Genomic DNA, 27,609 nt, shown 5'->3' on the forward strand with positions numbered 1-27,609 from the left:
GATGTGGGGGTCGTTCAAATAACACACTTCTTTTCTTTGTGCAGCTACATCTAGTGCACCAAAGACCTGGAAGAATCCAAAAGAGGACATGCCTGTAGGGCAAGATCAGTGTCCAGACAAAGAGGTAAAATTATTTCGCATATGTGCTTTTTGGGTCCATCATATTAATACAGCTTTTATTATATTTATCTATTATAAATTAATTAATTATAATTAATCACAACAAACAGGTATTTTTCATTGAATTTACAATCTTTTAAGTATTTCTATTGTTTTAATTATTTTATATTTATAAATGGATAATATATTTGTATTTTATATTATTACTTTATAATATAAAATTGATATTTAATAAAATATAACAAGGGCTGTCAAATGATTAATCACGATTAATCACATCCAAAATAAAAGTTTTGTTTACATAATATATGTGTGTATACTGTGTATATTTATTATGTATATATAAATACACACACATGCATGTATATATTTAAGAAGAATATGTTATGTTTATATATTAAATATATTTATATATAATATAAAATATAAGAATATAATATATATATACATGTAAATATTTTCTAAATATATAATTTATGTGTGTGTATTTATATATACATAATAAATATACCCTGTACACATACATATATTATGTAAACAAAACTTTTATTTTGGATGTGATTAATTGTGATTGAAAATTTCAAAAACCCAATTATTACTTTATAATATAAAATTGTTATGTTATAATATTTAATATAACAGCGTTTATATTACTATATTATTATTTCAAACTTGCAAAAATTCATAATCATGACCAACTTTTGTTTCTGTTTTGTCTCTAAATGCCAGGCATATGTGCAGCTTTGAAGTTTTCCAAGAATTTGAATGTGATTTGCCAAATCCAGCTGCTTATATTCAGATTAGTTTAAGATAGGCTTAAAGTCATTCATCAGCCCTCTATGGAACCGTGTGTGTGTGTGTGTATGGTAGGAGGACATGGATCAGCCCTCTATGGAACCTGCTGCAGAGAGCCCCAGTCCGCCTCCTGTGGAGGTGGAGAGGGTCCCATCAGCAGGAGCTGTGCTTGAGGAGAACGGAGAACAGGAAGTAGAGCCTCTGAGAAATGGTGCTGAACACACCTCTGAAACTGAAAGCAATGACAGCATCCACCCGCCTGCAGTCAAAGAGCCGCTGATCAAAGCAGTGCCACGTAAGGCCATCTCTCTACAGCGTTCTCTAGTTTCCCACATGTGTATCTGCCAGGTTTTTACCACTGAATGTCTTTCTGCTCTTCAGCAGAGCCTGTAGAGAAGAATGGAAAGAAGCAGTACGACAGAGACTTCCTGTTGGGCTTCCAGTTCATGCCTGCATGTGTGCAGAAACCAGAGGGGCTTCCTCCCATTTCTGATGTTGTTCTAGATAAGGTTAGCCAATATTACACAGACAGTTCATTAAACAGCCTTTCTACTTATACTATACTGTATAAACACATTAAATTGACAGCCTTTGTTTGAACATACATATCATGCTTTTCAAAGTAACGTCTATTAAAATAATAATTGAAAATTCCCATAGAAATTTCTCTTGTACCAGAATTAATTTGCACCGGATCATTAAATGGACTACTATGGGAATAAAGGGTTATTGTAACCTGATTATGGCCTTCTGTTAAATCCTTGTAAAACTCATTACTGCTCTTGTACAGAGCGTTAAGTTGTTCTTTAAGTGAAGCCTAATGTGTTTCTGCCTCACTGAACAGATTAACCAAAATAAGCTGCCCATGCGGTCGGTAGACCCACGTGTGATTTCCAGAGGCCCAGACTTCACGCCAGCATTTGCAGATTTTGGCAGACAGATTCCAGGAGGCAGGGGTGCACCGGTTCGTCCCAACTTATTCTCACACTCATACAAAAAAAATACATAATTTAATTTAAATGTATTACTTCACCCATGAATTAAAGCATTTTCAATTTACATTCCCTGGAGCACACTCTTACAAAAATGTACATATAGTTATTGTACTTGAATCTATATCCAATATTGTGCGTAAGTACACATACAAAAATCATTATTTATTAAAAAATTAAATAATATAAAAAAAATACTATAACTACAATAAGTCATTTATAATGCTCTCTGTCTTAAATGTAAATAAATTCTAATACATCACTTATGAATAAAAGCCATTTAAATTGATAAGACTTTAGATAAGCTCTTAGAAACACCTGTTATTCTTGCCTGTACTACATGATTATTTCTGTTCCATCAGCTGCTGAATGTTAGCCTGCGTCGACCACCTGGACGCAAGATCATCACAAACGTGTCGGTGAACGATGAGGTGCAGCTGAGGACAACAGAGAATGCCTGGAAACCTGGCATGAAGCGGGAAAATGTCATTGAAGATCCAGAGACCCTGACAACTCAGGTCCTTATTTTGCTATACAAAGAAAGCATGCTGTGGTATCCAGATGTTCAGCTATGATCAAATAATTTATCACATCATTACTTTCTCTAACATGGAGAGGAAATGGTGCTTGGGATTTATTGTTGCCTTGGAGGACATTCAGTAAAATGTTCATTAATATTTCTTACAGGAGCTTTTCCGAAAAGTGCGTAGTATTCTCAACAAATTAACGCCGCAGATGTTCAACCAGCTGATGAAGCAGGTGACTGACCTCACCATCGACACTGAGGAGCGGCTCAAGGGTGTCATAGACCTGGTTTTTGAGAAAGCCATTGATGAACCCAGCTTCTCTGTGGCCTATGGCAATATGTGCAGCTGTCTGGCCATGGTGAGTCAGACCTTTCATTAAAACTGAGGTCTGTTCAAAATGACCAATGATATACAAGTTTAGTAGATCACTGATTTATTAAGGAAATGTTTATTTGTGATTTTTGGCACAAATGGAGATTGGAAACTAAGTGTGTTTAGCTTGGAATACAGCATGGTGAGTGCAAGTCTAAATCAGTCACGTGCTGTGTTTGTAGTTAAAAGTGCCCATGACGGATAAACCCAGCAGCACTGTGAATTTCCGGAAGCTGCTTCTAAATCGCTGTCAGAAGGAGTTTGAGAAGGACAAGGTGGATGACGATGTCTTCGAGAAGAAACACAGGGAGCTGGAGGCAGCTACCTCGGTAAGCTCATAATAACAAAAAATATGAAAAAAACTACTTAAATGGATCACAGGCCATTCAGATTGCCTAGAAGTAATTGCTTAGAATAACATATACTATGAGAAGGTTGATTACATTTTCTTATTTAAATATCATACAAAAAATATCCATTAAATATAAAAATGCATTTTCTTTTTTACTGATGATACAGTAAATCAAAAAAAAAAAAGTATTGCTAATATTTATTGTACATAAGTACAGATGCAAAAATGAATCATCCATTAAATATAAAATGATCATTTAAACTTATTGAATACATTATTTTTTATAATTATGTGCTTAAGAACAGTTACACAATTACTGTCATCAACCATCGTGTTACTCTCGTATGATTTTTACCATAAAAGCAGTCAATATGAGTGCTGTTTTAGTCTTTTAGAATCATCCGATAGTTTTGTGTGATGCTGTGATTATCTGAAAATCTAGGTGGCATGACACAATAATTCACCTGACCTATTTTCTAAATGCGTGTTATTTTATCATACTGTGAATGATTCTTCCATACATGTTTGATTTTTTTTGACCTTGTAATTTTAAAATTCTCAAAAAATAATTTTTCGGCCAAAATAGATTTGAGTGCCGTAATATTTGACCGAAACATGATGCATGACACGCTTTGACTTTTATTTCATGCATACAACATGGAAATGCTATAACAGGTAAACGTTGTGGACACACTTCATTAAAAATAATGCTTGAGTAGCAATATGTAAAAAATTTAGATTTTGAGAGAAACTTACTACTATTTAATTAATCACCTGATGACACGACACTATAAACTGTGTACCAAGTTCAGTAAACCAAATTTTATTACTGAAACCTTGTTTCCGGATTCAGTTTAAGATAATGAAACTTTAATTTTGGTTTTAGTGTTTCAGTGCATCACCGCTTCTCTCTGGTGACATATGCTGGATTTCTCCAATCATTTAGTCTGCTTAAACCCTACTCTTTTCTGACAGTTCACTGCTAGCTTGCATTTATAGTAGATCTCCTTTTATCCAATTAGCAACTGATGAATTGAACCAAGTCCTCCCCTTAAATTTTTTGCTTTTTCGATAATCTTCCACTCTGATATACTGTACATCTCAACACATCTATCTCTTCAGTTAAATCACAAATAAATATGAAACAAATTCCAAATTGCAGTATTAAATTTTTTGCAATTAATAAAATAAAGACTGAAAGCTCATTTAATGTTGAAAATTACTATAAAGGCTTCTGAATAATCTCCAGTTGTAGTCTGGATGCCGATTTTACTGCAGCAGGCACAAAGTGATCATTTCTGACACGTCTTCTTCTCTTTCGCTCTTACTCTCAGGCTAGCGAGCGGGAGAGGCTGCAGGAGGAACTGGAAGAGGCGAAAGATAAGGCCCGCAGACGCTCCATCGGCAATATAAAGTTTATCGGCGAGCTCTTCAAGCTGCGGATGCTGACAGAGGCCATCATGCACGACTGCGTGGTGAAGTTGCTGAAAAACCATGATGAGGAGTCACTGGAGTGCCTGTGCAGGCTGCTCACAACTATTGGCAAGGACCTGGACTTTGAGAAAGCTAAGGTCAGTGGTTTGTCCTAATCGGAAGGATGTCCTCTATAATGGGCTTTAAGAATAATGTCCTCCTAATTCTGTTAATTGCTGCTGCAGTCCATATAAATGCACAATGACTGTTGCTCATTTCAATGCAAATATGCAAAGAAATAAAAGTGTTGGCCACTATTTGCACTGCAGTGGTGGAGCTCTGCATAAACTAGTATTCTTTGGCCTCTTGCATCCAGAAAGCCTGGTTTATGTCCTCTCTGCTGCTGCCATGTGCTGTTTGGAAACAAATCCCGAATGAGTCATTTTAATGTGCTCTGGTTCCAAAATTCACTTTGGATTCAGCTGAGAACATGACTGTGAGAGTGGTGCCTAATGCACTTGAATGGATAGTTCATCCAAAAAATAGAATTCTGTCATTATTTACTCAGCCTCATGTCAAATTTTTTTAAATTTTTTAATTAAAGAAAAATGTCAGTTCATGTCAGGCAAAAAAATATATTGGATATGGTGGTCTGTTAATGTTTTCAGGTCTTTTTTGAAGCTTGTGAATCTTGCCGATGGTTCTTCTTGTTCCTTTTTAGCCACGAATGGATCAGTACTTTAACCAGATGGAGAAGATAGTAAAGGAGAGAAAGACGTCTTCACGCATTCGGTTCATGTTGCAGGACGTTATTGACCTGCGGTTGGTGAGTTTTGTGTTATTTGTTTGATGTTCATGTTTTCAAGATGTGATCAAGGGAACGTTTTCAACTACAAAAGTACAAGTTTTGATCTGAATCTCAAAAAATATATGTGATTAAGATCTATTTGCGTAAGGGAATGAATTAACTACTTCTCATAAAAGCTTCTTCATTCATTCTTCATTCTAATATGCTGAATTAAGATTTTTTTTTTAATTTTTTTAACTGAATTTCAGAATTTTTTAGTCATTGACTGATTTGTAGGTAGGGATGTGGGGGACATGATCCTTCTGTTAACCGGCCAAGTAGACACTGTAATCTCAAAATAGCGAAATATTGGTTTAAACCTATTTTTTTTTTATAATTCAGTATTGTTAATAATATTTTGAACCCTGTTGTCGTATCGTATTTGGCAGTCATGCTGGTATTTTCAGGTCATATTTTGTGTTCTTCCCTCATCTCAGCACAATTGGGTGTCTCGGAGAGCTGACCTGGGCCCCAAGACCATTGAGCAGATCCATAAAGAGGCAAAGTTGGAGGAGCAGGAGGAACAGAGGAAGGTCCACCAGCAACTTTTATCCAAAGACAACAAGAGGAGACCAGGTCAGAAAGAGACTTCTGCTATAGGCTAATCCTCTTTACAGCTTACTCGGTCCTGTGGACCTCCTTTACTTTTTTCACTGTCTGATGAAGTAGCTGTACTTTCTCTTCGTGTTGCAGTGGTGCAGAGAGAGGAGACCTGGAGCACTGTGCCTATGACTAAGAACAGCCGAACAATAGACCCCGCTAAGATTCCCAAGATCTCAAAGGTATAGTCCAGAAGTCAAACTAAAAACACATTTTCTGTCTAGTCACATCTTAAGATAGATAGCATAACTGAGTTTTAGAAAAAGACATTCTATGTCTGCTATTCTGCATTTTTTCCATACTCCCCCCATGATCTGTTTGGAAGTAAGGAAGCTGCATTTTCATGTAAACAATTGATCTTATCAGCTGAATCACACTTATGGAGGTTGTGCAAACTACACCTTGCTACATGTAATCTACTTCTCTAAATAATTTCACTCAAAAAAAAAATACACATAAAAAAAATAAAATAAAAAAAATATATATATATATATTTTTACATTTTATATTAAAAAGAATGAATGACAAATGAGTGATCAATTTTCCAGTTATTTATATATATATCTTTTTTTTCTTCTTCTGCATCTGAATGTGCTAAACAAAATATTTTCATATGTTTTAAAGGACTATTCTACTAATTGGTTTTAATTGGAGGCCCTGTATAACTAACTAGGCTTGATTTTACTATGCAAACTGTCTGACAGCTGAAGCACAGCATAAGCACAATTAAAACACTACCGCAAAACACATTCAGACCAAAACAAAAAAGATCTGGATGAATTTTCTAGCTCTATTGACAAATCTCTTGTAAGCATTAATATTACAATATTTAGTGTGGCGTAATGGTATTAAAATATTTCTAACAGGAAACAAATCAAAATATTAAGGATTTATTTTTTTGTAGTGTTTGTTAATATGCCAATTAACTGTTTGACTCAACAGCCCCACCTGATGGTTTTTCTGTTTGCTTGTGTGGTCGCATCTTAGTATCTCATTGACTCTTAATTGATCTGGGGATCTGCAGTTCTGCCTATTTTGTACCTTTTCTTACAGACCAAGTTGATGAAGCTCTGCTGATTTGATTCAAATGTGGTAAATAAGGGAGGGATGCAAAGTGTACAGTGCTGCAGGTCCCCAGGACCAGGATTAAGAACTACAGATCTATATGAATGCATGAGAAAATGTAATATGATCTTGCTAAAACCAGTTTTGTGTGTTTTTCTTCAGCCAACAATAGATGAGAAGATTCAGCTGGGACCAAGAGCTCAGGTGAACTGGATGAAGGGCAGCAGTGGAGGGGCTGGAGCCAAGGCCAGTGAGTCAGGTGAAGTAAGACCGATGCAGTCAGACTGGGCTACTGGCTCTGTCAGCTTCGGCTGTTTTATAGTTTATGCAGGATTTTCTGGCTTACTTTGTTTACTAATGCGAAATATCCTCCCTTTTTTCCCCCTGTCCTGCACCCTTTTTCTTTTAGATGTCTCTCGTCCCAGCGCTAGTTTGAACCGTTACTCACCCCTGCAACCCTCAGCGCCCCTGGCCTCCTCTTTACCCTCTACATCCCCAGATTTTGATGCCAGGAGAGTTCTCAGCAGGTACTGTACATATGTATAGTATAGTCACAGAGAAAGGGAACATACCTTTTCATTCTTACATTTTGTCTGAGGTGTTTAGCAATATTTTATATACATCTCAGACGTAGTTCTGTTATTATTACAAATTATAAGTATTTATATTTAATTATAATTATACTTTTACTTTATAGTTATTTAATTATATAATACATTTTGATTATAGAATTAATTAAATAATAAATGTATTTTTTACATTTTTATTTTATATTCGAATGACAACTATATTCATATGATTATCTAATTATATAATACATTGAAACAAGTTATTTTTCGAATGACAACTATATTCATATGATTATCTAATTATATAATACATTGAAACAAGTTATTTTTTTTTTTTATAATTTTACATTTTATTATTATTTTTCATTTGTAATGAATTGAAGGAAACACTTTTACATTTGGAAATTCAGGAATGTCTGTATTTGTGTGTTTGTGAATTTCTCAGTCGAGGAAGCTCAGGTCGAGAACGCATTGACAGACCATTGAGTGCGGGTCCCGCTCGGACAGGGCCCATCTCATTGGGTAGCAATAAGGAGGCTCCTGAGGAGTCGGTCCAGGAAGTGTCCCGCAGAGACTCGAATGCCTCAGACACGCCCAAGCCGCACGCCAGCACTGCAGACAAATGCAGACTGGAGCGTAGCCAATCCAGGGAGTCTGGTGAGCCGCATGGATACCCTCACACACATTGTAATGTTGCTGGTTACATTATGGTGAAATACATAAAATGAAAATCCAAGATTTAAGGCTGTCTCTCATTGCAGCTGTTAAACTTGAAGTACTGTCAGGACCCTCTCCAGATAAGCCTACATTAACAGAAGAGGACATGGAGAGGCGGTCCAAGTCCATTATTGATGAGTTTTTGCACATTAATGATTACAAGGTTTGTACCCATTTTTTTTAAATCGCCAAAATTGCTATTTTATGCACTACATAAAGCTGTATCTCCTAGTCCACAATAGCAGTAGAGGAATTTCTAAGCGTAGTATACTTGTGCTGCAGGAGGCAGTGCAGTGTGTGGAGGAACTAGAGCAACCTGCCATGCTCTATGTGTTTGTGCGGGTGGGTGTGGAGTCCACGCTGGAGAGGAGTCAGATCACGCGAGACCATATGGGTCAGCTGCTCTACCAGCTCCTGCAGGCTGGAATCCTCCACAAACTTCAGTTCTTTAAAGGGTGAGATTGCAGTGCTTGCAGAAATACAGAAGAAAGTTATAATCTCTGCATTAGCAATGTTATGTGTGCTTTTGTGTACTGTTGCAAAATGTAGTAAGCAACCTCGCTATCCATTATCTACAAAGGTAGCATGAAAAAAGTAGGGATAGGTGATACCAACCTTTTTTATTTCAGTATAATAATGATACGAATACTTTTTGTTACAGTTTTAACAATACTGATACTGATTGTTTCTTAAATGGGTATATGAATTTTTTTTAATAATGCTTCAAAATAATATAATCTTGCCAAATCAACTCCTTCCCCCAGGTTCTCTGAAACTCTTGAATTAGCAGATGATATGGCCATTGATATTCCCCATATATGGCTGTACCTTGCGGAGCTGGTGACCCCTGTGCTTCGAGAGGGGGGAATCTCTATGAGAGAATTATTTAGGTGAGGTGTTATTAGATTCATACGACTCAACAGCTTTAGTAATTGCCTTTACATGTTTTATTTGCTCATATTGTGTCTACAGTGAATTTAGCAAACCATTACTCCCTGTGGGAAGAGCTGGGATATTATTTTCTGAAATATTGCACCTTCTATGCAAACAAATGGTAAGCTGAAACATTGGAATCAAACATTTTTTAGTGTGAGAATAGTGAAAAAAAATGAATGCATTGTGTGTTTGCAGAGCCATAGGAAAGTAGGATCATTATGGAGGGACTCTGGGTTGAGCTGGGCAGATTTTCTTCCTGAAACGGAAGATGTGCACAGCTTCATCACAGAACATGTGAGCCTCGATCTACATTCTCTTAGATATCTAATATATGCTAACCATCAAAACATTCACCGGTTAATCCGCTGTCCCATTACATTTATGATTTGACCTTCCAACAGAAACTAGAATTCACACTTTCTGACGGCTCAAACCTGACCGAGGCTGTCTCTAAGAGAACACTCTCGCCTGAGGAACTGAACAAGCAACTTGAAAAACTACTACTTGAGGACATGGCTGGTGATGAGCGAATCTTTGACTGGGTTGAGGTACATTTACGTCCAGCTCCTTATACTTGTTTTATCAAAGGATGTGAATGATCTTGTCATTGATGTGTGATGTATTACAGGCCAATCTAGATGAATCAGAAATGAGTTCACCTCCTTTCCTCAGAGCTTTAATGACTGCTGTGTGCAAGGCGGCAGTGAAATGTAAGTGAAAAGTTGAAGCTTGTGTTTTTATTTTTATGTGGTACAGTTTCAACCGTCAGAATGTCAAATACTCCAATCTTGTGTCTTCTGTCTGCAGCCGAGGGCTCCTCATACAAAGTGGACTTGTCCATCATCCAGAGGAGATTGCCTGTATTACACAAGTACCTTAACTCAGACACAGAGAGACAGTTGCAAGCACTTTACGCACTTCAAGCATTGATAGTAAAACTGGACCAGCCTGCTAGTGAGTAAAACCTTTCACATTCCCATTTATAAACTCTCACCGCATGGGATATTTGTGTTAAAAACGCTATTCTACAACAAATGCTATTTTTTTTTTTTTATGTCGATATTTCGAGTAATCACCAAGAGATTAAAATAATTTTATTTTCTTAATATTTTTGCAGATTTGCTCCGGATGTTCTTTGATTGTTTGTATGATGAGGATGTGATATCTGAAGATGCATTCTATAAGTGGGAGGTCAGTAAAGACCCCGCTGAACAGCAAGGCAAAGGTGTTGCCCTGAAGTCAGTCACCGCCTTCTTCACGTGGCTGCGCGAGGCAGAGGAGGAGTCAGAGGACAATTGACGAGGGGACAAACGGACACATTTGCCAACTAGTTCTGAAGAGACAATAGTCACTGAAACAATAACTGCATCAAATTAAAAAGTAACATAACAAGCAACACATTATGCATCAGGATGGATGGAGCGCAGTGAGATTTGGAATGGTACGGTTCACTGACATGCAGTGACCCTATGATGACTTGCAATTGCTGGAGCACTAAAAAATTTATTATTTATAGAAATCTTGCATTTAATTTTTTTTTTTTTTTTTACTTTTTAAGAGGACTTTAATAATACAGACATGCAACAATGAAACAAAACATACGTTCAGACTCGTTAATTTATTTTTTTTAAGAACAGCATACACAAAAGGGTATTTAACATTTGCAGAGTCACAACAGGCGGTTATTGGTGGATAGAGAAATAATGATAATTTTATTATTAATATAATTACAGTAACTAATTAAACAACTTCCGTGATTTTAAAATTGTTTAAAAAATTCTTTAGCTTGCTCACAGAGAAAAATTTAATATCTCTTAGTACATCAGTACTGAAGTGTTTAGTACATCTTTAAGGTTATTATCTCAATAACCGTACCAAATGTTCCTCTGCTTTAGCTTGCTCTTTGTGAAACATTTAATCTGGCGGAAACTTGCAGGAACTATGCATTCAGGGACTGCTGGGATGACATGACGAGAGCTCAGAATGGAGCAGCAGATGGTGACGTGTACAAAACCACTAAGGAGATGTTGCTGAACCTAAAGTGCTTGTTATTCTTCATACTGATAGAGCGAATTTAAAGCTTGTAAATAAATGAAAGACAAAAAAGATTCATAAAAGTACAAAACCTGGTGATGGTGTGCATTTTCTACAGTGTTGTCAGTTAGGGCCTCGCTGGTTTTGTGTTACAGCAGTCCAATCAATCTTATTCAGGCAACAAATACACTAATGTTCAAAAGTTTGGGGTTGGTAAGATTTTTAAAAAACTAAATAAAACAATTATCCTAACCAAACAAAGGACTGCATTTATTTGATCATACAAACAGTAACACAATATTGTGATAGAAAATGTATTATAATGTATTATGTGTCAATACATTTTAAAATGTTACTTATTCCTGTGATGGCAAAGCTTAATTTTTCAGCAGCCATTACTTGGGTCTTTAGAGTCACATGATCCTTCAGAAATGTTTCTAATATGCTGATTTGCTGCTCCAGAAACTTTTTTAACTATTATCAGTTGAAAATTATCTTAATCTTTTGATTAATTTAATGCATCCTTGCTGAATATAAGTACTTCTTTTAAAACTGAAAAGAACGGTAGTGTATAAGTAAATTATTGCAAAAAGGGGGGGGGGGTTTGTTAACATTAGAAATGAACTAAGAATTATGAACTAAAACACTTTAACAGCATTTATTAGTCTAGGTTAGTTCATTTATAAATGTACTATTGTTCAGTAATTCATGTTTAATGTATTATGATCAATGTTAATTCATACCACCTTAAACGTCAAGGTTATGTTGTTCATTGTTCATGATAACTAATGCATTGAATTAATGCACATGGCAACTGAATGGAAGCTGACATACGGTGCTTTAAATGATTCCAGCTGATTTCATTTTCTAATTTAAAAATTCTTTGTGCCAATGTAATATTTTTTACACTGCAGATCCCGTTCATATGATATGATGATTTTCTAATAGTCTTCTTTAATGATGTATGGTGCGGGTGGCCCTTCATCGTATTTCGCCATGTTGAAATAATGGGACCTGGGGTGTAAACATCAAGAGAATCTGAACGCTCATTGGCTGCCACATAGGCTTGTAGCATAGTGAAGTTTGGTGAAAAATGTGAAAATGGAACAAACTTATTATTGTGTTTTACCAGCTGAGACAGAGAGCGAACCAAAAAAGGGCAGAAGCCAAAAGAAAAAAAAATTGTTAAAATCCACACGGCACACACAATGTGGCAAGATTTGACAACACAACATCCTGACTGGTGATACCCTGGGGGCATCGTTTTGTTGGACAGGTTGGGGATTAATTTTTGTGTGAACCGCTCTCTAAAACTACCATCAAAGTAATTTACATAAAATAAGTAACAGTTCGTAACCCTGGTTCTCTGAAACAGCGAATGAAACACAGAAATGAGACATCAATACACAGATCCAAACAACTGCTTTTTAAGCTGCTTATTCGGCAGGTTTGCTCATTTGTGGTACAATTTTTTTATGTTTTGGGAAACACATGGGCCAAAGCCTTTATTGAACTTGAGAGAGATGAGCGAGGGGAGCTGTATGGTGACACTGCTTGTGGACCACCTCAAAGAGAGGAGCCGTCGAGAAGGCCTGCATTGTCCTCGTCCCTGGAGCTGGGTGGCCCATCGGTGAAATGGGAATCAGCAAACAAAATATCCTCAAAGGGAGACAGGTCAAATTGATTGACCCAGCTCAGAGAGGCAGCACCACGGGAGGCCCCCAGGAGCACGCCGGTGTCAACTTTTTCCCCATCAGAGTCAGACAATCCCAAGTCGATGCTCTGAGTAGCGGCCACCTTGAGCCTTCGATGCAGGAGCTTCTTAGGGAGCACCAAGCAATGGCTACAGTTCTCTAGGAAACTGATGGGTTCTTGAACGTGTTTAAGACCCATGCAAACAATGCAAAAGGGATGGGGATCCCTAGCGGCTATTAGGGCACCGTACGCATCTGGGCAGGCTGGCGACTGGTTGTTCACGGGTGCAGCCGGATTCCATTAAAAAAAAAGCCATGAGTAGCAGACAGTAGATGGAGTGAGGAAAAGACGAGGTAAGAGGCGGGCAACCTAGTAAAAAGTGCGAACATGGACGGCTTGCAGAATAAAACAGCTGACCTGGTAAAAAATGACAAACCCATCTGGCAGAGGCTGATCCAAAGATGTGTCGTCCTGTAGACAATAGTGAAGTCAAAAAAAAAAAAAAAAGCTGTGAGTAAATTTCCAGAGGCCATGAGAAGCAGATATCAACTGAGGAAAGGTAGCATGTGCAGGGGCTTGGTTAATGGTCCTTTACCTGCCATTGTGCACACACTCCTGTCTTCTGCAGAGGTCAGGCATGGATGGCCTTCCCATAGGTGGATCTCGAACACGAAATGATGAAAGAGAACTATAATTCTAACCAAGGTTAGGTGGTAGTGCAGTGTCTATGGTGCGTTCAAGTCATGTCAGAAAGATCATATTTACGAGTTGAACACACATGAACACCACCATGTCGAATTGGAAAATATTCCCAAATTGTGAGCTTGCCAATTTGAAGAAATTATCAATTTGAAGAAAATGTACAAATACAATAAAATACATATACATTCATTTTACAAAAAACTTAATTGAATTAAATTAAAAAAAAAAAAAAAGCCTTTAGAGAATTTCTCCGCCATCTTGATGGTAAATACAGACTTTCCAAGAGGAATTAAACGCACAATAACACTGTTGGTATCTGCACTTAAATTACATGTAGAACAGTAATGCTTAACGTGGCTAGTTACTTAACTTCCGAATGCAGTTAGGAAAACATCCAGTAATCAGTTTTAACCACTTAACAGTACAGTTAGAAATAAAATCTTATTCATCCACTTGCTCTTTGATACGAGGATCTGTGAGGTTTTGACTCGTTGGAAACTTTAATGTTGACAACTTTAATGTTTTCTGAGTTTTATTTTCAAATATAAAACAGAATCAGAGACTTGCTCTCAATAAATACAGAAATTTGATCAAATGATGAATGTAAAATGAGTTCACACATTAATGCTCGGGATAACAGTGATTTATGAAAAATGATCCCAGTTCATCATATCATACCAAGATGGGTTTTGAACTTAAATGTAGTGATATTACTGGCAGTCCTTGAACTTGAATACTGGGAAATGGGTTTTGGAAATGCTGCTTTCACTTGAACTAAAAACATGACAATTGTGTAATCTTTGGGCTATTTAGAAAATATTAGGCACATCTTGGAGAGTCAAAGTTTTAATTCCTGTTATCCCCGTGTCAAAAAAAATGCCACATTTGACTACAAAATCTGATGTGATTTGAGGAACATCCTGTGAGATGAAGAAACCTGAACAGTTTACTACCTACAAATAATGGCACACTGCAAGGCTAAAGGTACAAAATTTTCCTTAGCTAACCAAACATCACACGTTGCTGTGACAATGAGAACCAGAACTACGACAGATAAATCACAAAGTCCAGTTCAAAACAGTTAAGAAACCGTAAACCTGTTTCCATGCTACCATAAGATGAACATTTGTTTGCACAAATGGTAAAGTACTTGTGCTTGTCTTCCTGACATGATGGATTGTCGCCCCCTCCCAGGCCTGGCACAGCTGAATACACGAGAAATTCTTAATCAAGTCACATCATCATGCTTTAGGGATGAAACCATTTGACTGTGAAGAGAACTATACACAAGTTTGTGGTTTTGAGGAGCAGCAATCCCCAGGACCCAAAGCCACAATGGGATGAGGAAACCAGTGCAGAGATGTTAGGGTGTCCTTTCCAAGCTATGTAAGGCTGTGGGAAAGGCTATGAGTCCTTGAGCATACTGATGCGGGCAAAGATTTTCAGTGCTGGGCCCAGTTTGATGTTCATGGTGCTCATGAGATGATCCTCTTTGAGGAGCATCAAGGCCTGGCCATCGATCTCCTGAGAGCGAAACTCTTCGGCGATCTCCTGGCAGCCTGATGCAAAACAGAGATTTTTAGTGACTTAAATTATTTGTAACACAAAAAAAAAAACAACAGGAACATTATAGTAGCTACCAGGCAGAGAGCAGATGAATTCATAGACGTCCTCGACGTTCCACTTGGTCGGGTCGCTGGCCAGGAAGTGCTGCGTAAGGAGAGGGAGCTCTCTGCTGTGATCGAATCTTTCCTCGTTCTGAAGCCTTTGGGCTCCAAAGCTGGAGTTGGACAGTGGCGAAATGGGCTCTTCGAAGCTGGACATGTCTGAGCACTGGCTGGACTCACCGTGACTTGGATGAGAGGGGTGTGGGGATAACAAAGATGCTCCCATGGTTGTCTGAGTGCTTGGATTCTATGAGAGAACACAAGTGGGACAAGTAAGCACATTTCTGCATAGACAAACCCAATGGGACACTGCAATGAGACAGGAAGAAAACAGCGATTACCCGTTTCCTGACATCCGTGCTGCTGTTATGATGATTGGTGTTAGAGGCTTTCTGTTTCTTTGGGTTCTCCGTGGTGGATTTTCTTGGGAAAAGTCCCATTCGCTTTGTGCATCCAACATTATACCTAGTAGAAAAGAAAATCAAGTCACACAACCATACAAGCAAGTGTTGATACAAAAACTTAATGTATATGCTACAGAAGATCTCCCACATACCTCTTTGCACACACCGTAGAACAAAACCTCTTGGATCTCTTGAAGTTATATGCAAAGTCTACATTCCCACAGAATTCACATGACAGCATTGGCTCGGCATTCTGATTATTCAGCTCTATGAAAGAATTTACACGGCTGATTGGACAACAGTCAGAACATCAGTGATCCATCAAGTGTGTAACTAAAGGCTGGAACACATTACACGACACTACACAATCTGAACAGATTTTAAAACACTAGACATCATATATTTGGTGACTTTGTAAATGGTTTCATCGAAAGCAGGCATCAGACCCTAAACGACACACACTATCAGACTTTCAAGTCAATCCGAACACAACGAACTCACACTGAAACATTAGACTGTTGTTAGTAGACACATGACAGATGAAAATAATAGGTGTTCAAAATAAACACTTCTGTTATTGTCCCACTGAATAGAATTATGAGTCTGTGAAACCTGTCAGCCCATTGGCAGACTAGCTCTAACTTTAGGCAACTAGCGGCATCTCGTCCAAACTGTAAATCGTGACAAAAGTCTTGTGGTGTAATTCAGCCTTAAAGTGACCTTTACCTTGCTGTGAAAAATCCTCCATCTCAGAGTCTGCGTTTTGAAAGGTCTGAGACCGCTTGTCTAGGTCTGAATAAGCCTGATGCTGCTTCTGCTTCTTCAGATTCTCCATCAACAAGGATGGACGTTCAACCTGGATAGATCCACAATTTTATGTTGCATAAAAACATTTTTCATTACACAAGGACATATACTGCTCAAATGTACCCATGTACAGGATACGTGCTTGCTCACTGCTATTGAAACTTCTACCAAAGTCTGCAGATGTAAATAATGACTGTGGTATATTGTCCACTAGAGGGAAGTGTGCCTCTTTTAATAAACAAGGACTTAAAATGAATTTAATTTATTTTAAAGCAATGGTTTACCCAAAACTCATGTGACTTTCTTTTCTGTGGAAGCCAGAATATATCTTTTTAAGAATATTAATTGTATGAGGACTAGGGCTGCCACCCTCCAAAATGACAGAAAAAGTGATATAATTTTTCTATAAAACACTACATTCCAATTATTTTTGCTGTATTATTTGACAGTGGTGCTTTTATTGAAGCTTGACAACTTAAGTCCTCGATTCATTGTAATTAAATGCAAAAGGAACTACCAGCACATTATTCAAAACTTTTCAAAGTCAAAAATGTTACTAGCAAGCGGAGTGACTTAAGCTGGACATGTTTAAAATACCACAGATTTACTATTGTAACACTGACTGCAGGAACTTTAATATTTAGGCTTTTGCAGCTGTAGCTGTTTCTAACACAAATAAGTTCGTTTTACAAGTGACATTTATTTAAATATAATAATGAAAATTAAACATAATAATGAAAACCACCTCAATAAATATAGTTAAAACACTATAGTTTTATTAAATACATTACAAACTGTGATAAATTATCATGAGAGGACCCGAAACAGAAAAGGGCAAACGTAAACACCCTGACGGGATGGACTGAAATAAACAGCACTCACGGGAAACGGCTCGGCTCCCTCCTGAATCACGAATCCCTCGATGACATGCGTGAGGATGTGGGGCTTCACTACCGCCTGTGGCGGCGGTTTACTCTCGCCGTTTTGCGGAGCGCTGCCGGTCACCGTGGGCGCATTGTTGCCGCTGCCCGAGGTCATGGCTGGAGGTGAGCCCACACCTGCCTTCACATTCACTCTGCCTGCTGAACACGAGCACAACAGCATTGATTAGAAACACCATAATACGGACGGCAAGTCCGACTCATTTCTGCGAATCGGTTCTTTCGAACAGCTCGTTTCAAAGATCCGGTTCAGTGATAATTCCGTCATCGTGCGCCCCGTGACATCTCACCGTTGCATTTTAACACCGTTCCAGAAGCCGTATGTGGAGGTATATATCGCTGTTTAGTTTACTACGTTTCAATACTTATGAAGTTTATAGTGATTTCGTGTGTCATTCCATTTTGTTGTTGCGATGATTTCATAATTTCGACACTAAATACGATAAACAATGGTGAAATAAATTTACATTTCTTTGCCAAATACATTAAAAAATTTAATTTTTTTATTAAAACTAACCCCATTTCGCGCATGTTCATAAAACTGTCACACGATCGCCTAATAAACATTTTCAGTGTGCTTTATCTTATTCGTTACTGGTTATTAGAGAACCGCACCGAACGCTTCAATACTGTTCGTGGTCACAAACCGTTCAGAACGGATTTATACCCGACTCAAAAGAACGACCCATTCACGCGGATCCATGACACTCTCATAGTGGTGACCAGTGTGTTTATAAACCGTGCAAAAGGTCAGCGTTAACACGCACTGTGATATGTATATTCATGAAACATTTTTAAACTACTCTCGCATTATTTGCACACATGCAGTTGTGTGATACTCAACTATATGTGTGTGTGTGTATAAAACACGTTCACGCCACCTTGCAACCACTTGCTTATTTCTCCAGCTTCTTCCATCTGATCTGTAACGTCTGCACACAGCAATCTGATTTATGAAGAGCTATGCGACTATTATTATATACCATCTAAAAAGTTCCAGATAAAAAAAAAAACAGAAGTTTCTCAGTATTACCCATTTTGAAAAACTGCCAAATATTACGCTTGTACTGTAGCAGCTCTATTCCCATGCTTCCTGGAGACGGTTCAAAACACTCACACTCGCATTCAAAAAACATATCGGCAAAGACCAGTCGCACCCCTCCGTCCCAGAACAAGTGGAGAGGAACTTTGTAACTTTCTAACTTTATATAGCGAACATTTGTCAGGGTTTCACACTGCCGACAAACGCTCACGCTCAGGCGTCCTGGTGATTGTCAACAGCACACGCCTTTGTTCCGCTCACGCACTCTTTACTTACACTTTCAAGCGCCAAAAGAGGAAAACACTAAAGTGAATTTAGCATTCCAACGCTTCCGAGTACACCTCCATAATCCACTGGTGTTATATACAAAGCAGTACAGCAAATGATCCGATCTAAACTTGTTGTGCGCGTAGATTTGTTTGTTCTCACCGATTCCCTCAGTGCGAGCAGCGGGGCCGCACACTCTCTAATCCTCTTTGTATGGGGGAACTGAATAGGAAACATTGCGTAGCTACGATTGGTCCCACACGCTTGGAATTCTGTCCAATAGCAGGTCGCATTTAGAACAGAGCCGTTCCGTGATTGGTTAAAACTTGTGAGCGGCTCCATGACAGAGGCTCACGTAGGCAGAAAAAGAGCATCTAATAGTCCTTGGCTATCTTTGGAATAGCATACTAGCATACTACTCATACTATTTTAGCAGCATGGAATGCCACCTTGCAGTACGTTGGACTTTCTGATTAATAGTTTTATGAATAAGCAGGAAGCAATATCTAAATCTAAATGTTTTTATAGTATAAAAACAGTGAATTAAACTTCAGAAAATAAAATGTGTTGTAAATAAGGTTCTCTCATTAACTAATTCATCTATATTCTACACTACTGTATATGTCCAATACATCAACTGAAAAACAAGTAACTTTAAAAAAAAAATATATATATATATATATATATATATATATATATATATATATAATATATATATATATATATATATTTTAAAAGCTGCTTTAGCTCTACTCTGTATTAGTTGCAAGATTATATCGGATTGAGAGCAGACACAAATGTTTGATAAGAGGGGTCTAGGGTTCCTTAGGGACAAAGGAAGACCCAGGGTAACCCAGGTGCATGGATAGTGAGTTTATCGCTCGTAAGATATACAATACCACTCATGTGCCACACTCAGCAGCTGGGAGTCGAACACAATGGAGTATCATAAGCTAAACCCAGACATGTCTCACACTGCAATGTCAATGTCTGAAGCCATTATATTTTATAGATTGCAAGCTATTGAAATGTAGTAATTGATCAGGTATAACCATAACAATTATTTCCAGCTAACATGGAACATTCTCAGAACATTCACTCAGAAACATTCTTGCAAAAGTTCTCTCAAAATTATGAACATACATTCTTCCTGGAATATTAATAGAACCTCAGTTCAAAGTTTCCTGGTCTTTAATAACGTTTTTAAAGCGTTAGCACAAAACCTCATCTATACATTGTTAATTGAATGATTTTCAGAACATTTTTGATTGGACTTTCGTCTAAGTTTTTTTTATTATTATTAATATTAGAGTTAGATGGTTCACAGAACATTTAAAAGTTACTTTCCCATAATGTTTGCAAAATGACAAAATGGATCATTCCCTTCATGTTTCCTCTAACGTTCACATAACCAATAATTTTTTTTAAACACTAAAAACAAAAACTACACATTTTGAACATTCAGAAATAATGTTGTCATTTCTTAATGAAACGTTAGCAAAATGTTATTACTACAACATATTTTTGTTTCCTGGATTGTTGTCTGCTATAAAAAGAAGACTTATCCCACTTTGATCAATTCAGCTCTATACTAGCATAGAAATACTCAGTTAAAGTATATGCTTTTTAATCCCACACATGAAAAAACACGAAATGTGTTTGATCTAAAACAAAAGATGCATTAAAACTTTTATGAATGCACCATATTAATTGAAATTATCTGATGCCATTTCCGTTCAAGAGCAGTTTATAATCATTCAAAATTTAACTTCTGAGGTTAAGCTTCCGACACACCTGCCAGACAGCCAGAGTGTGTCCACATTTATTCTCACGGCTCAACTGAAAAGAACAGAGCTCAGACCCTCACCCCTAATTATAGCAGAAGCTGTCACACTATCACAAGTGCAGCGAACAGACAGTAGACATTTCGGGTGTGACAGACTTACTCTTCCACTTGAGGGGAGAGCTCGCGTTGACGGCCTTTATGTTTTGTGACTGGCAAACCTACAGATAGTGGTAACATAGTAGGCACTCTGTGTCTGGCTAGGTCAAGATTGCTGCAGGAGTCTTTCACTCTTGCTTTTGCAGTCGGTATAGCTGGATGTGACCTGGATGTTTTGATGTTTCATGCCTTTTTTAAAAGATTTAGCATTGTACTGTATTTTATAGTGTGATATATTTGTGATATCTAAATCTATAATAAAGTGTTTAAGATGAAAAAATTTAATGGTTGATGTGACATTCTCTTTTGAGTTTCAGAGAAACAGAGTATGATAAATCAGCTACACTGAAGAAAAAAAAAAGTTGGCGTAGAAACAATTTTCACTCAGAACTCAGACTCCACAAAACCCCCATTATCTGCATCCTGGTATTTGAAATTATTCAAAAGTTTGATTTTCAACTGTTCAAGCTGTTTATATTGTGGCTTTGGTGTACTAAATATATTCATCCATTATTCATTGTGATTACATTAAAACAGAGAGAGCCAACTTGGCTTATATATGTATTAATCAAAACATGAACAATGCTTGGAGGGATTGTTCAATTAAAAAACAGTATACAACCCTTACCCTTTTTGAGCTAACAAACTAAATAAATGGAAGATGAAGATGAAGCAATGTAACAACAAAATAATCAATACCTTCTGCGTCTGTCATTTGACTTTGTTGAGATTGTTTGACGTGGGTTGGCACATGCATTGATATGGACAGCATCTGCGGTTCGAGAGGAACAGGGGTGTCCTTATCAGACACATCCTGCGTGGCTACTCCCAACTGGAATTAATGTCAGAAGAGGACATGGTCAGAATAGAAGCAAATAAGTGAAACTAATACAATTAGGATACATACAAATCAAGAAACGGACAAATGCATGATGTTCAATCCACTTACTTGAGTCTGAACTGGATGGATCTGGACATTAACTGCAGTAAGCTGTAGAGGTGCTGCTTTGCTCTGGCTAATGGGTGGCTGTCCATTCTGGTCAAGTGCCTGCTGACTCACAGTAGCAGAATGGAAGATGGTCGCTTGTTGGCAGGTAACAGGCACTTTGGGTACCAGAGGAATAGGGCACTGTTGAGGCTGAACTGGCAGGGCAGGTTGAATGGCTACAGCTTGCACTGTGTGAGGATGAATGGTGGTGGCCTCTAAGAGCTGCGCGTGACCTCTCTGCAGTATCTGAGGCTGCTGCTGCTGTATCACAAACTGCTGCTTGTGCTGCTGGAGCAGCTGATGGGTCTGAATTTGGGTATATGCTGGAATAAATATAACAAAAAAAACAACAACTGTATTTAATGGCTGATGTTTCAGTTTCAGAGAAACATGCAGTATGATAAACCAGCTATACTACAGTAGATAGACTATACACTCTTAAAAATAATGGATTCCAAAAGAGGGGTTTCATAGAGATGCAACAAGGGCCATTTTGGATTCTCCAAAGAAAAAAAATCAGCGAACAATTCTTAAAAGATTTTTTGTGAATAATGTATGAATAATCTAAAGAATTAGATTTTGTGCAATGTAAATCAATTTTCCAAGGATGTTAAAGGTTCTCCATGGAACCATTGATGCCAATAAAGAACCTTTATTTTTAAGTGCATGAAAAATAAGTACATAAAAATATGTTCTGCATCAAACTATCCACATAACTGGTATTTTATTCAAGCTTGCACCATCAGCTGTTGGTTGGGTTATTGTGTATAAGGAATTTCCACTAAGTAAATTAATCTGACAACAGAGAATTCACAACTGGGTTCAAATTCTGACCCACCATATATACTTTATGTTCATTTATATCACCTACGACCCATAGGACAATCAATTTGGAGATTGGATGTGTATGTACTTATTATAAAACATTTTGTTTGGTTGATTTTATATATAAAATTGCCCCAATCTAAGTCCCAATATACAGTATAATATATATATATATATATATATATATATATATATATATATATATATATATATATATATATATATATATATATATATACAGAAAAGTCTCAAAAAAATACCTGAATTCACCCCATATACATTATACATTCATAAGGTAAAATAATGTTTCACTGTAAGATTTAAGACTATAGCACTACATTCTAAATGTTATGCCTGTGAGAGTCTCGGAGGGGTTTTCATTGTTCGAGCAGGTTTGTCTTGCTGACTTGAGGTTAATGGGTTCATTTGGCTGGATTCAGCTTTCTGATCTAGAATGTCAAATGTAAGGTGTATAAAGCATAGCTCTACTCATCCTCTTGCGAAGCACCATATGACCTGGATGAATCAGATGGCTCCAAGTAACCTTCAGCTAGACATACTCTGACAGCCTGTGCTGTGGTAACTCAGAGGAATGTCAGCCTAATTTGTGCAGGACCTTAAATGTGCTGTGAGTCATTTCAAAATGTTGAAACTTTCTGATCCAGTCCTGAAGAGCGTAAACAATGTGGCACTTTTAATATTACTCTGTTTGGCTCAACCAATTGTTTAATTTGGGTGGCGAACAATGGAAGACAGTTGTTTTGCACTGTTTGACATAATTGCACAATTTCACTTGATCTTAAGCCTTCCACACTCTATATTAAAAGACTACATTTGTGTTACTAAGTACTGTTGAGACCGATAAGCATTATTACTCCAGAAAATTAGATTCTCATGGCATGCTTTGCCTCAAAGAATAAACTTCTGATAAGGCAAGCGATCAAACGTAATGGTCTTGATATCAAAATCTTCCATACAAACAGAGAGTCTGTTCAAAGGTAGTGCATAGGCAAGACTAGGAGGGACTGCTGCTAGAGGGCCATGGCAGCTAATTCAAACAATCCAAAAAATATGAATACTAGACCTTGAGGAAATCAAACTGGGAATGGATTTATTAGAGGCAGAGTTGACAAAAGAATATATTGGAACTAAATATGAACAATACATACAAGTTTTCACAGACACATCTAAGGATCCACAGAATGACCAGGTGGAGGTAGCGTACATCATCCCAAGAGAGTTGCCAGCAATTATGATAGCAATGAATAAAATAATTGAAATGGGGCTAAACAAAACTCTAAAATGCTCAGATTCAAGTTTGGCCTTATTATACCTGGATGCTCAACAGTCAGAAACTAGACAAGATATTGCCATGGAGATACTTCTGATATTATATATGTTGCAAGTTGCAACAGACAAATAAGATAACTTCGTTTGTGGGCTCCAGCACATACTGGAGTGGCAGGAAATGAGGAAGCAGACAAATGAGCAAAACATATGATGACAAGGGAAAACATAGATATGCAAATTTTGTATAGTAAAGGAGAACTCAAATCAATAATAAAAAGGGAGATTAATAAAAAATGTCAATCTTATTGGGATAATGAGCAAAAGGGCAGGCACCTACATTTAATACAAACAATGGTAGGAGAGGAAGGAAGATTGTATTCTTATTCAGTGTAATAGATATACAGAGGAAATAAGTATACTAATTGACGAACTTAAGGAGAAAGGTAAACAGCAATTACATTACACCTTTTACGCTCTTTAACCAGATGCAGATTGTGTGCCACCTCTGCATTGCAAACACAAATTTTGTTGATACTGATTTCATTTGACTGGTAACAGGCTACAGCCCTATAGAGTCTTAGTATTTGAATTTACTGATTAAATGTAAGAATTTGACACAAAAGATGATGCATATATTTAATTAGTTTAGACAAAAATTATAAAGGTAAAAATGCCCATAAAGGGTAAAAATCTATTTAAACTTATTGGAAAAGTTAATTTATGTTACTCCTGCAAACTAACCACCACACAGGATATGAAGAATATCAAAATAATATATATATAATATAATATAATTTTTTTGTCATTATCATACACACCTAAGTGGGAGTGTGTTTTGTATCATCTATGTGCTATTCTGATAGTTTCAGAATGAACATATTATTAGATAGTGAGCCATATTCACACAATCCTCTGGCAGCCTGTTAAGTTCAACACATTCATAGAATAACAACAGATGCAGGCCTTTCTTTGAGCACCGAATACCACACTCTGGTTTAAGTTCCACCTATGTTGATAAATAATTAACTGTTGCCCTTTCACAGCCCAGTTTAATATGACAAAAAAGAAACTTCCTGGCCTTTGAGGCGTAAGTGCTAAAGACTAGCATTTCCCTGCACTTCAATACTGAGTGCTACTTCAAACACAAGTAAAAACTAAAAGAATTCCATTTATGTCTGTAGCAACATATACAGTTTTCTTTTCTTGTAAATATGCACTAGACAAGTGTTTTTGATGCTTTTAGTGTATTGCACATACTGGCCTTTTCAAGACGTGTTGATATTCAGCTCGAGTCAATTCAGTTAAATAAGAGTATTGATGTTCATCAATTATAAAATGTTAATCAATTATAAAATGAATTTGATTCAGCTAAAGCAGCTCTACAGAAGACACAGACTCTTTAGTTAACTTCACGCTGCCAAAGTTGCTTTTCGCGCTAAAGGGAAATCGTCAAAAACATCAGTTTGCAGCAGAGTTCCTACAACCGGCCCTGGGTTTAGCTCAAACCCTGATCAAACTGACCTACTTGTAATTTTCTAGTAACTATGAAGAGTTTTATTAGCTAGGGTTGAAGCTGAACTCTGCAGGACAGTGGCCCTCCAGGGCTGGATTTGAGGAATCCTGGTTTAGACAAAAGGGTTGGTTTGTCCTGAGTGTGACGTGTTGCTATTAATACATAAACAATTTGAAAACAGCACAGGTTTTTTTCTCTCTCTCTCTCACTGACTATTGATTTTAGTCCCGAAGTGAAGGCAGAGTTCCTCTGTTCATATACAGACGTTATTGGTCTCTGAAGGAAAAGCTCTCCCAACCATTGTTCATTACAGCTGATTAAAGAATCTGTGGGTCCACAATCTCAACCTTGATCAAAATGCTTCATAGAGACCCAACACTTCAATTCTGGAGTGATAATTCCAAGAAATCTGAGTCTGGTCTTACTTTGGTTTCTCTCAAGTCATGGTCCAAATACTTTCCTGCCAGTTTCATGCTCCTGGCTATATGCTTTTCTAGTTTAATGAATTCCTTATGAAGAAAACATGGGCAATGGGAGAGTAAGCCATTCAACACACCATTTACATTTAGCAATTGGTTTTTCCATAGACTTTTCCTCTCTAAATATTGTATTTCCACCAAGATTTACCATAATAACAGGTTTTCTTTTTAGGAACTACTAGAACTGGGCAGATGTTTAACACATCATAATGCTATTTGTAGGTACATGAAACTCATTTAAGCAACAAGTGTGTAAAGCAAAATATACAGATGGCTGGTGTTGCCAGTAAGTACTGACCCTTCTCTTGGCTCCAGTGGTTTCTCTGGGTTTGTCTCTATCATTTCTGTGTGTATACTGGGGCTTTAACCCTCTCTGTCAAGCTTTCATGACAGGAAATGGTCAGGTCTTACCACATGCACAGAAACCCACAGAAACCCACACCCACAAATACATAACACATAAACCCGCTTGTGGTTGCCTTTTGTATCGAACTGGAGTGGTCTGAAGGGTTGGTTTGTCCTGAGTGTGGCGTGTTGCTATTAATACGTCTGTGACAGATGATGTGTTATGAGATTAACGGACAAGAAATTCAAGAAAAAAAAGTGAAATATCTTGAAATATCTTTGAAAAGTATCTTTCTTAGGAGCCGTTTACACAGGACATTTCCTTGGTTTCGAAAAAGGACTAGAATAAAACAGAGAACAGTGGATTTCAAGGTGCATATTTTATAAGTTTATCTGGTTTTTATTTGACGTGCTGTCTTAAACCCTGCATTTGTTTCATTCCATGACATCGTCTCACATTTTTAAGTGAAAAAAATGCAATGAAAATCAGGATGAGAATGGGTGAGCTTCTAAAAGTCTATGGTTAAAAACATTATATTAATATGACATTCATAAAATATTATACTATTTAGTCTAAATAAATGATAATCAAAACACTAAAAAAATTGTCATGACAATTCATTAGCTCCACCCCATTATTAGCCTTGTTAACCTGTGTATACAGTATATACCCCTGTGTTTGCCTTGTTCAGTGTCAGTCATTGTTGCTTTCCCGTAGATGCTCACGTCTTGGTTCCCTGGTCTTTGTTTCTGTTCTGTGTTCCTGATTTACTCGTGTTTGTTTCTTTATTTAATCCGTAAACCTTGCTTGCATGTGGATCCGCCTCATCTCACTTTCCTTCGACCCTTCATTAAACTGATATTCTGATATAAATTATTAGTGTTTTAGAAGATTAAAGGTGCTGTAAGTTTTTGACTAAAGCATAAAAATACCATAATATGTTTGCAGATATTTAAGAAACATGCTAAGTTAACATACTTGTTTATTTGAAAAAAAATGCTTCAGTCAGTTATTCTCCTTTGAAAATGTGTGTTCCGGGCTGGAATATCGATCTTTGTTTTGGTTTATAAAACTCGCCCACTGCCAGTTTACCCAATTGTATTTCGGCACCCCGGGTTGCCAGTTGGCGGGAAACACAATGTATTTCATTTCAGTCATCGTCAAGTGCACTCGTTCGTGTTTGTGTCGTCAATCTGGCAACCTGCATGTGGGTCAAGTCTGAGGAGGAAGGGCCGGGTGAAAAAAACCCTCTCCAATATTTTGAATTTGGACTGCAATACCTAGTTCAACCATTCTTTGTCAATCCTACATACAGCACCTTTAACTCTAAGTAAGTGTTAGATGACAGCAAGCAATTGCCAT

The 27,609-nt window shown here is 37.3% G+C and overlaps 2 protein-coding genes across 16 annotated transcripts in view; one reads left to right on the forward strand and one right to left on the reverse strand.

The window, feature by feature from the left end:
* Positions 1-10,876, forward strand: part of LOC109085048 (eukaryotic translation initiation factor 4 gamma 3-like) — a 37,184-nt gene extending 26,308 nt beyond the window's left edge. For 8 of the 9 annotated variants that reach the window (XM_042713105.1, XM_042713107.1, XM_042713112.1 and 5 more), the window contains 23 exons: positions 45-124; positions 991-1,210; positions 1,297-1,424; positions 1,760-1,879; positions 2,270-2,425; positions 2,595-2,792; positions 2,989-3,135; positions 4,493-4,729; positions 5,293-5,397; positions 5,856-5,994; positions 6,112-6,200; positions 7,246-7,342; positions 7,493-7,610; positions 8,098-8,309; positions 8,414-8,532; positions 8,652-8,824; positions 9,134-9,259; positions 9,342-9,423; positions 9,501-9,599; positions 9,707-9,853; positions 9,934-10,015; positions 10,113-10,259; positions 10,423-10,876. In XM_042713105.1, coding sequence (XP_042569039.1) covers positions 45-124; positions 991-1,210; positions 1,297-1,424; positions 1,760-1,879; positions 2,270-2,425; positions 2,595-2,792; positions 2,989-3,135; positions 4,493-4,729; positions 5,293-5,397; positions 5,856-5,994; positions 6,112-6,200; positions 7,246-7,342; positions 7,493-7,610; positions 8,098-8,309; positions 8,414-8,532; positions 8,652-8,824; positions 9,134-9,259; positions 9,342-9,423; positions 9,501-9,599; positions 9,707-9,853; positions 9,934-10,015; positions 10,113-10,259; positions 10,423-10,604 — 3,203 coding nt within the window. In that variant the 3' untranslated portion in view covers positions 10,605-10,876. The remainder of the gene's footprint in view (positions 1-44; positions 125-990; positions 1,211-1,296; positions 1,425-1,759; positions 1,880-2,269; positions 2,426-2,594; positions 2,793-2,988; positions 3,136-4,492; positions 4,730-5,292; positions 5,398-5,855; positions 5,995-6,111; positions 6,201-7,245; positions 7,343-7,492; positions 7,611-8,097; positions 8,310-8,413; positions 8,533-8,651; positions 8,825-9,133; positions 9,260-9,341; positions 9,424-9,500; positions 9,600-9,706; positions 9,854-9,933; positions 10,016-10,112; positions 10,260-10,422) is intronic. The other variant, XM_042713106.1, reaches the window with a different exon arrangement.
* A 3,374-nt stretch (positions 10,877-14,250) lies between these two features.
* phc2a (polyhomeotic homolog 2a (Drosophila)) overlaps positions 14,251-27,609 on the reverse strand; it is a 36,036-nt gene continuing 22,677 nt past the window's right edge. For 4 of the 7 annotated variants that reach the window (XM_042713117.1, XM_042713115.1, XM_042713116.1 and 1 more), the window contains 8 exons: positions 21,756-22,117; positions 21,506-21,638; positions 17,497-17,696; positions 16,534-16,663; positions 15,960-16,074; positions 15,745-15,868; positions 15,377-15,650; positions 14,251-15,295 (listed from right to left, as the gene is read on the reverse strand). In XM_042713117.1, coding sequence (XP_042569051.1) covers positions 15,141-15,295; positions 15,377-15,650; positions 15,745-15,868; positions 15,960-16,074; positions 16,534-16,663; positions 17,497-17,696; positions 21,506-21,638; positions 21,756-22,117 — 1,493 coding nt within the window. In that variant the 3' untranslated portion in view covers positions 14,251-15,140. Of the gene's footprint in view, positions 15,296-15,376; positions 15,651-15,744; positions 15,869-15,959; positions 16,075-16,533; positions 16,664-17,496; positions 17,697-18,873; positions 19,146-21,505; positions 21,639-21,755; positions 22,118-27,609 lie in introns of those variants that run through there. The other 3 variants (XM_019115940.2, XM_019115939.2, XM_019115938.2) reach the window with 3 other exon arrangements.

This window comes from Cyprinus carpio, chromosome A23, assembly GCF_018340385.1.
Source record: "Cyprinus carpio isolate SPL01 chromosome A23, ASM1834038v1, whole genome shotgun sequence".
In the NCBI taxonomy this organism is placed as follows: domain Eukaryota; kingdom Metazoa; phylum Chordata; class Actinopteri; order Cypriniformes; family Cyprinidae; genus Cyprinus; species Cyprinus carpio.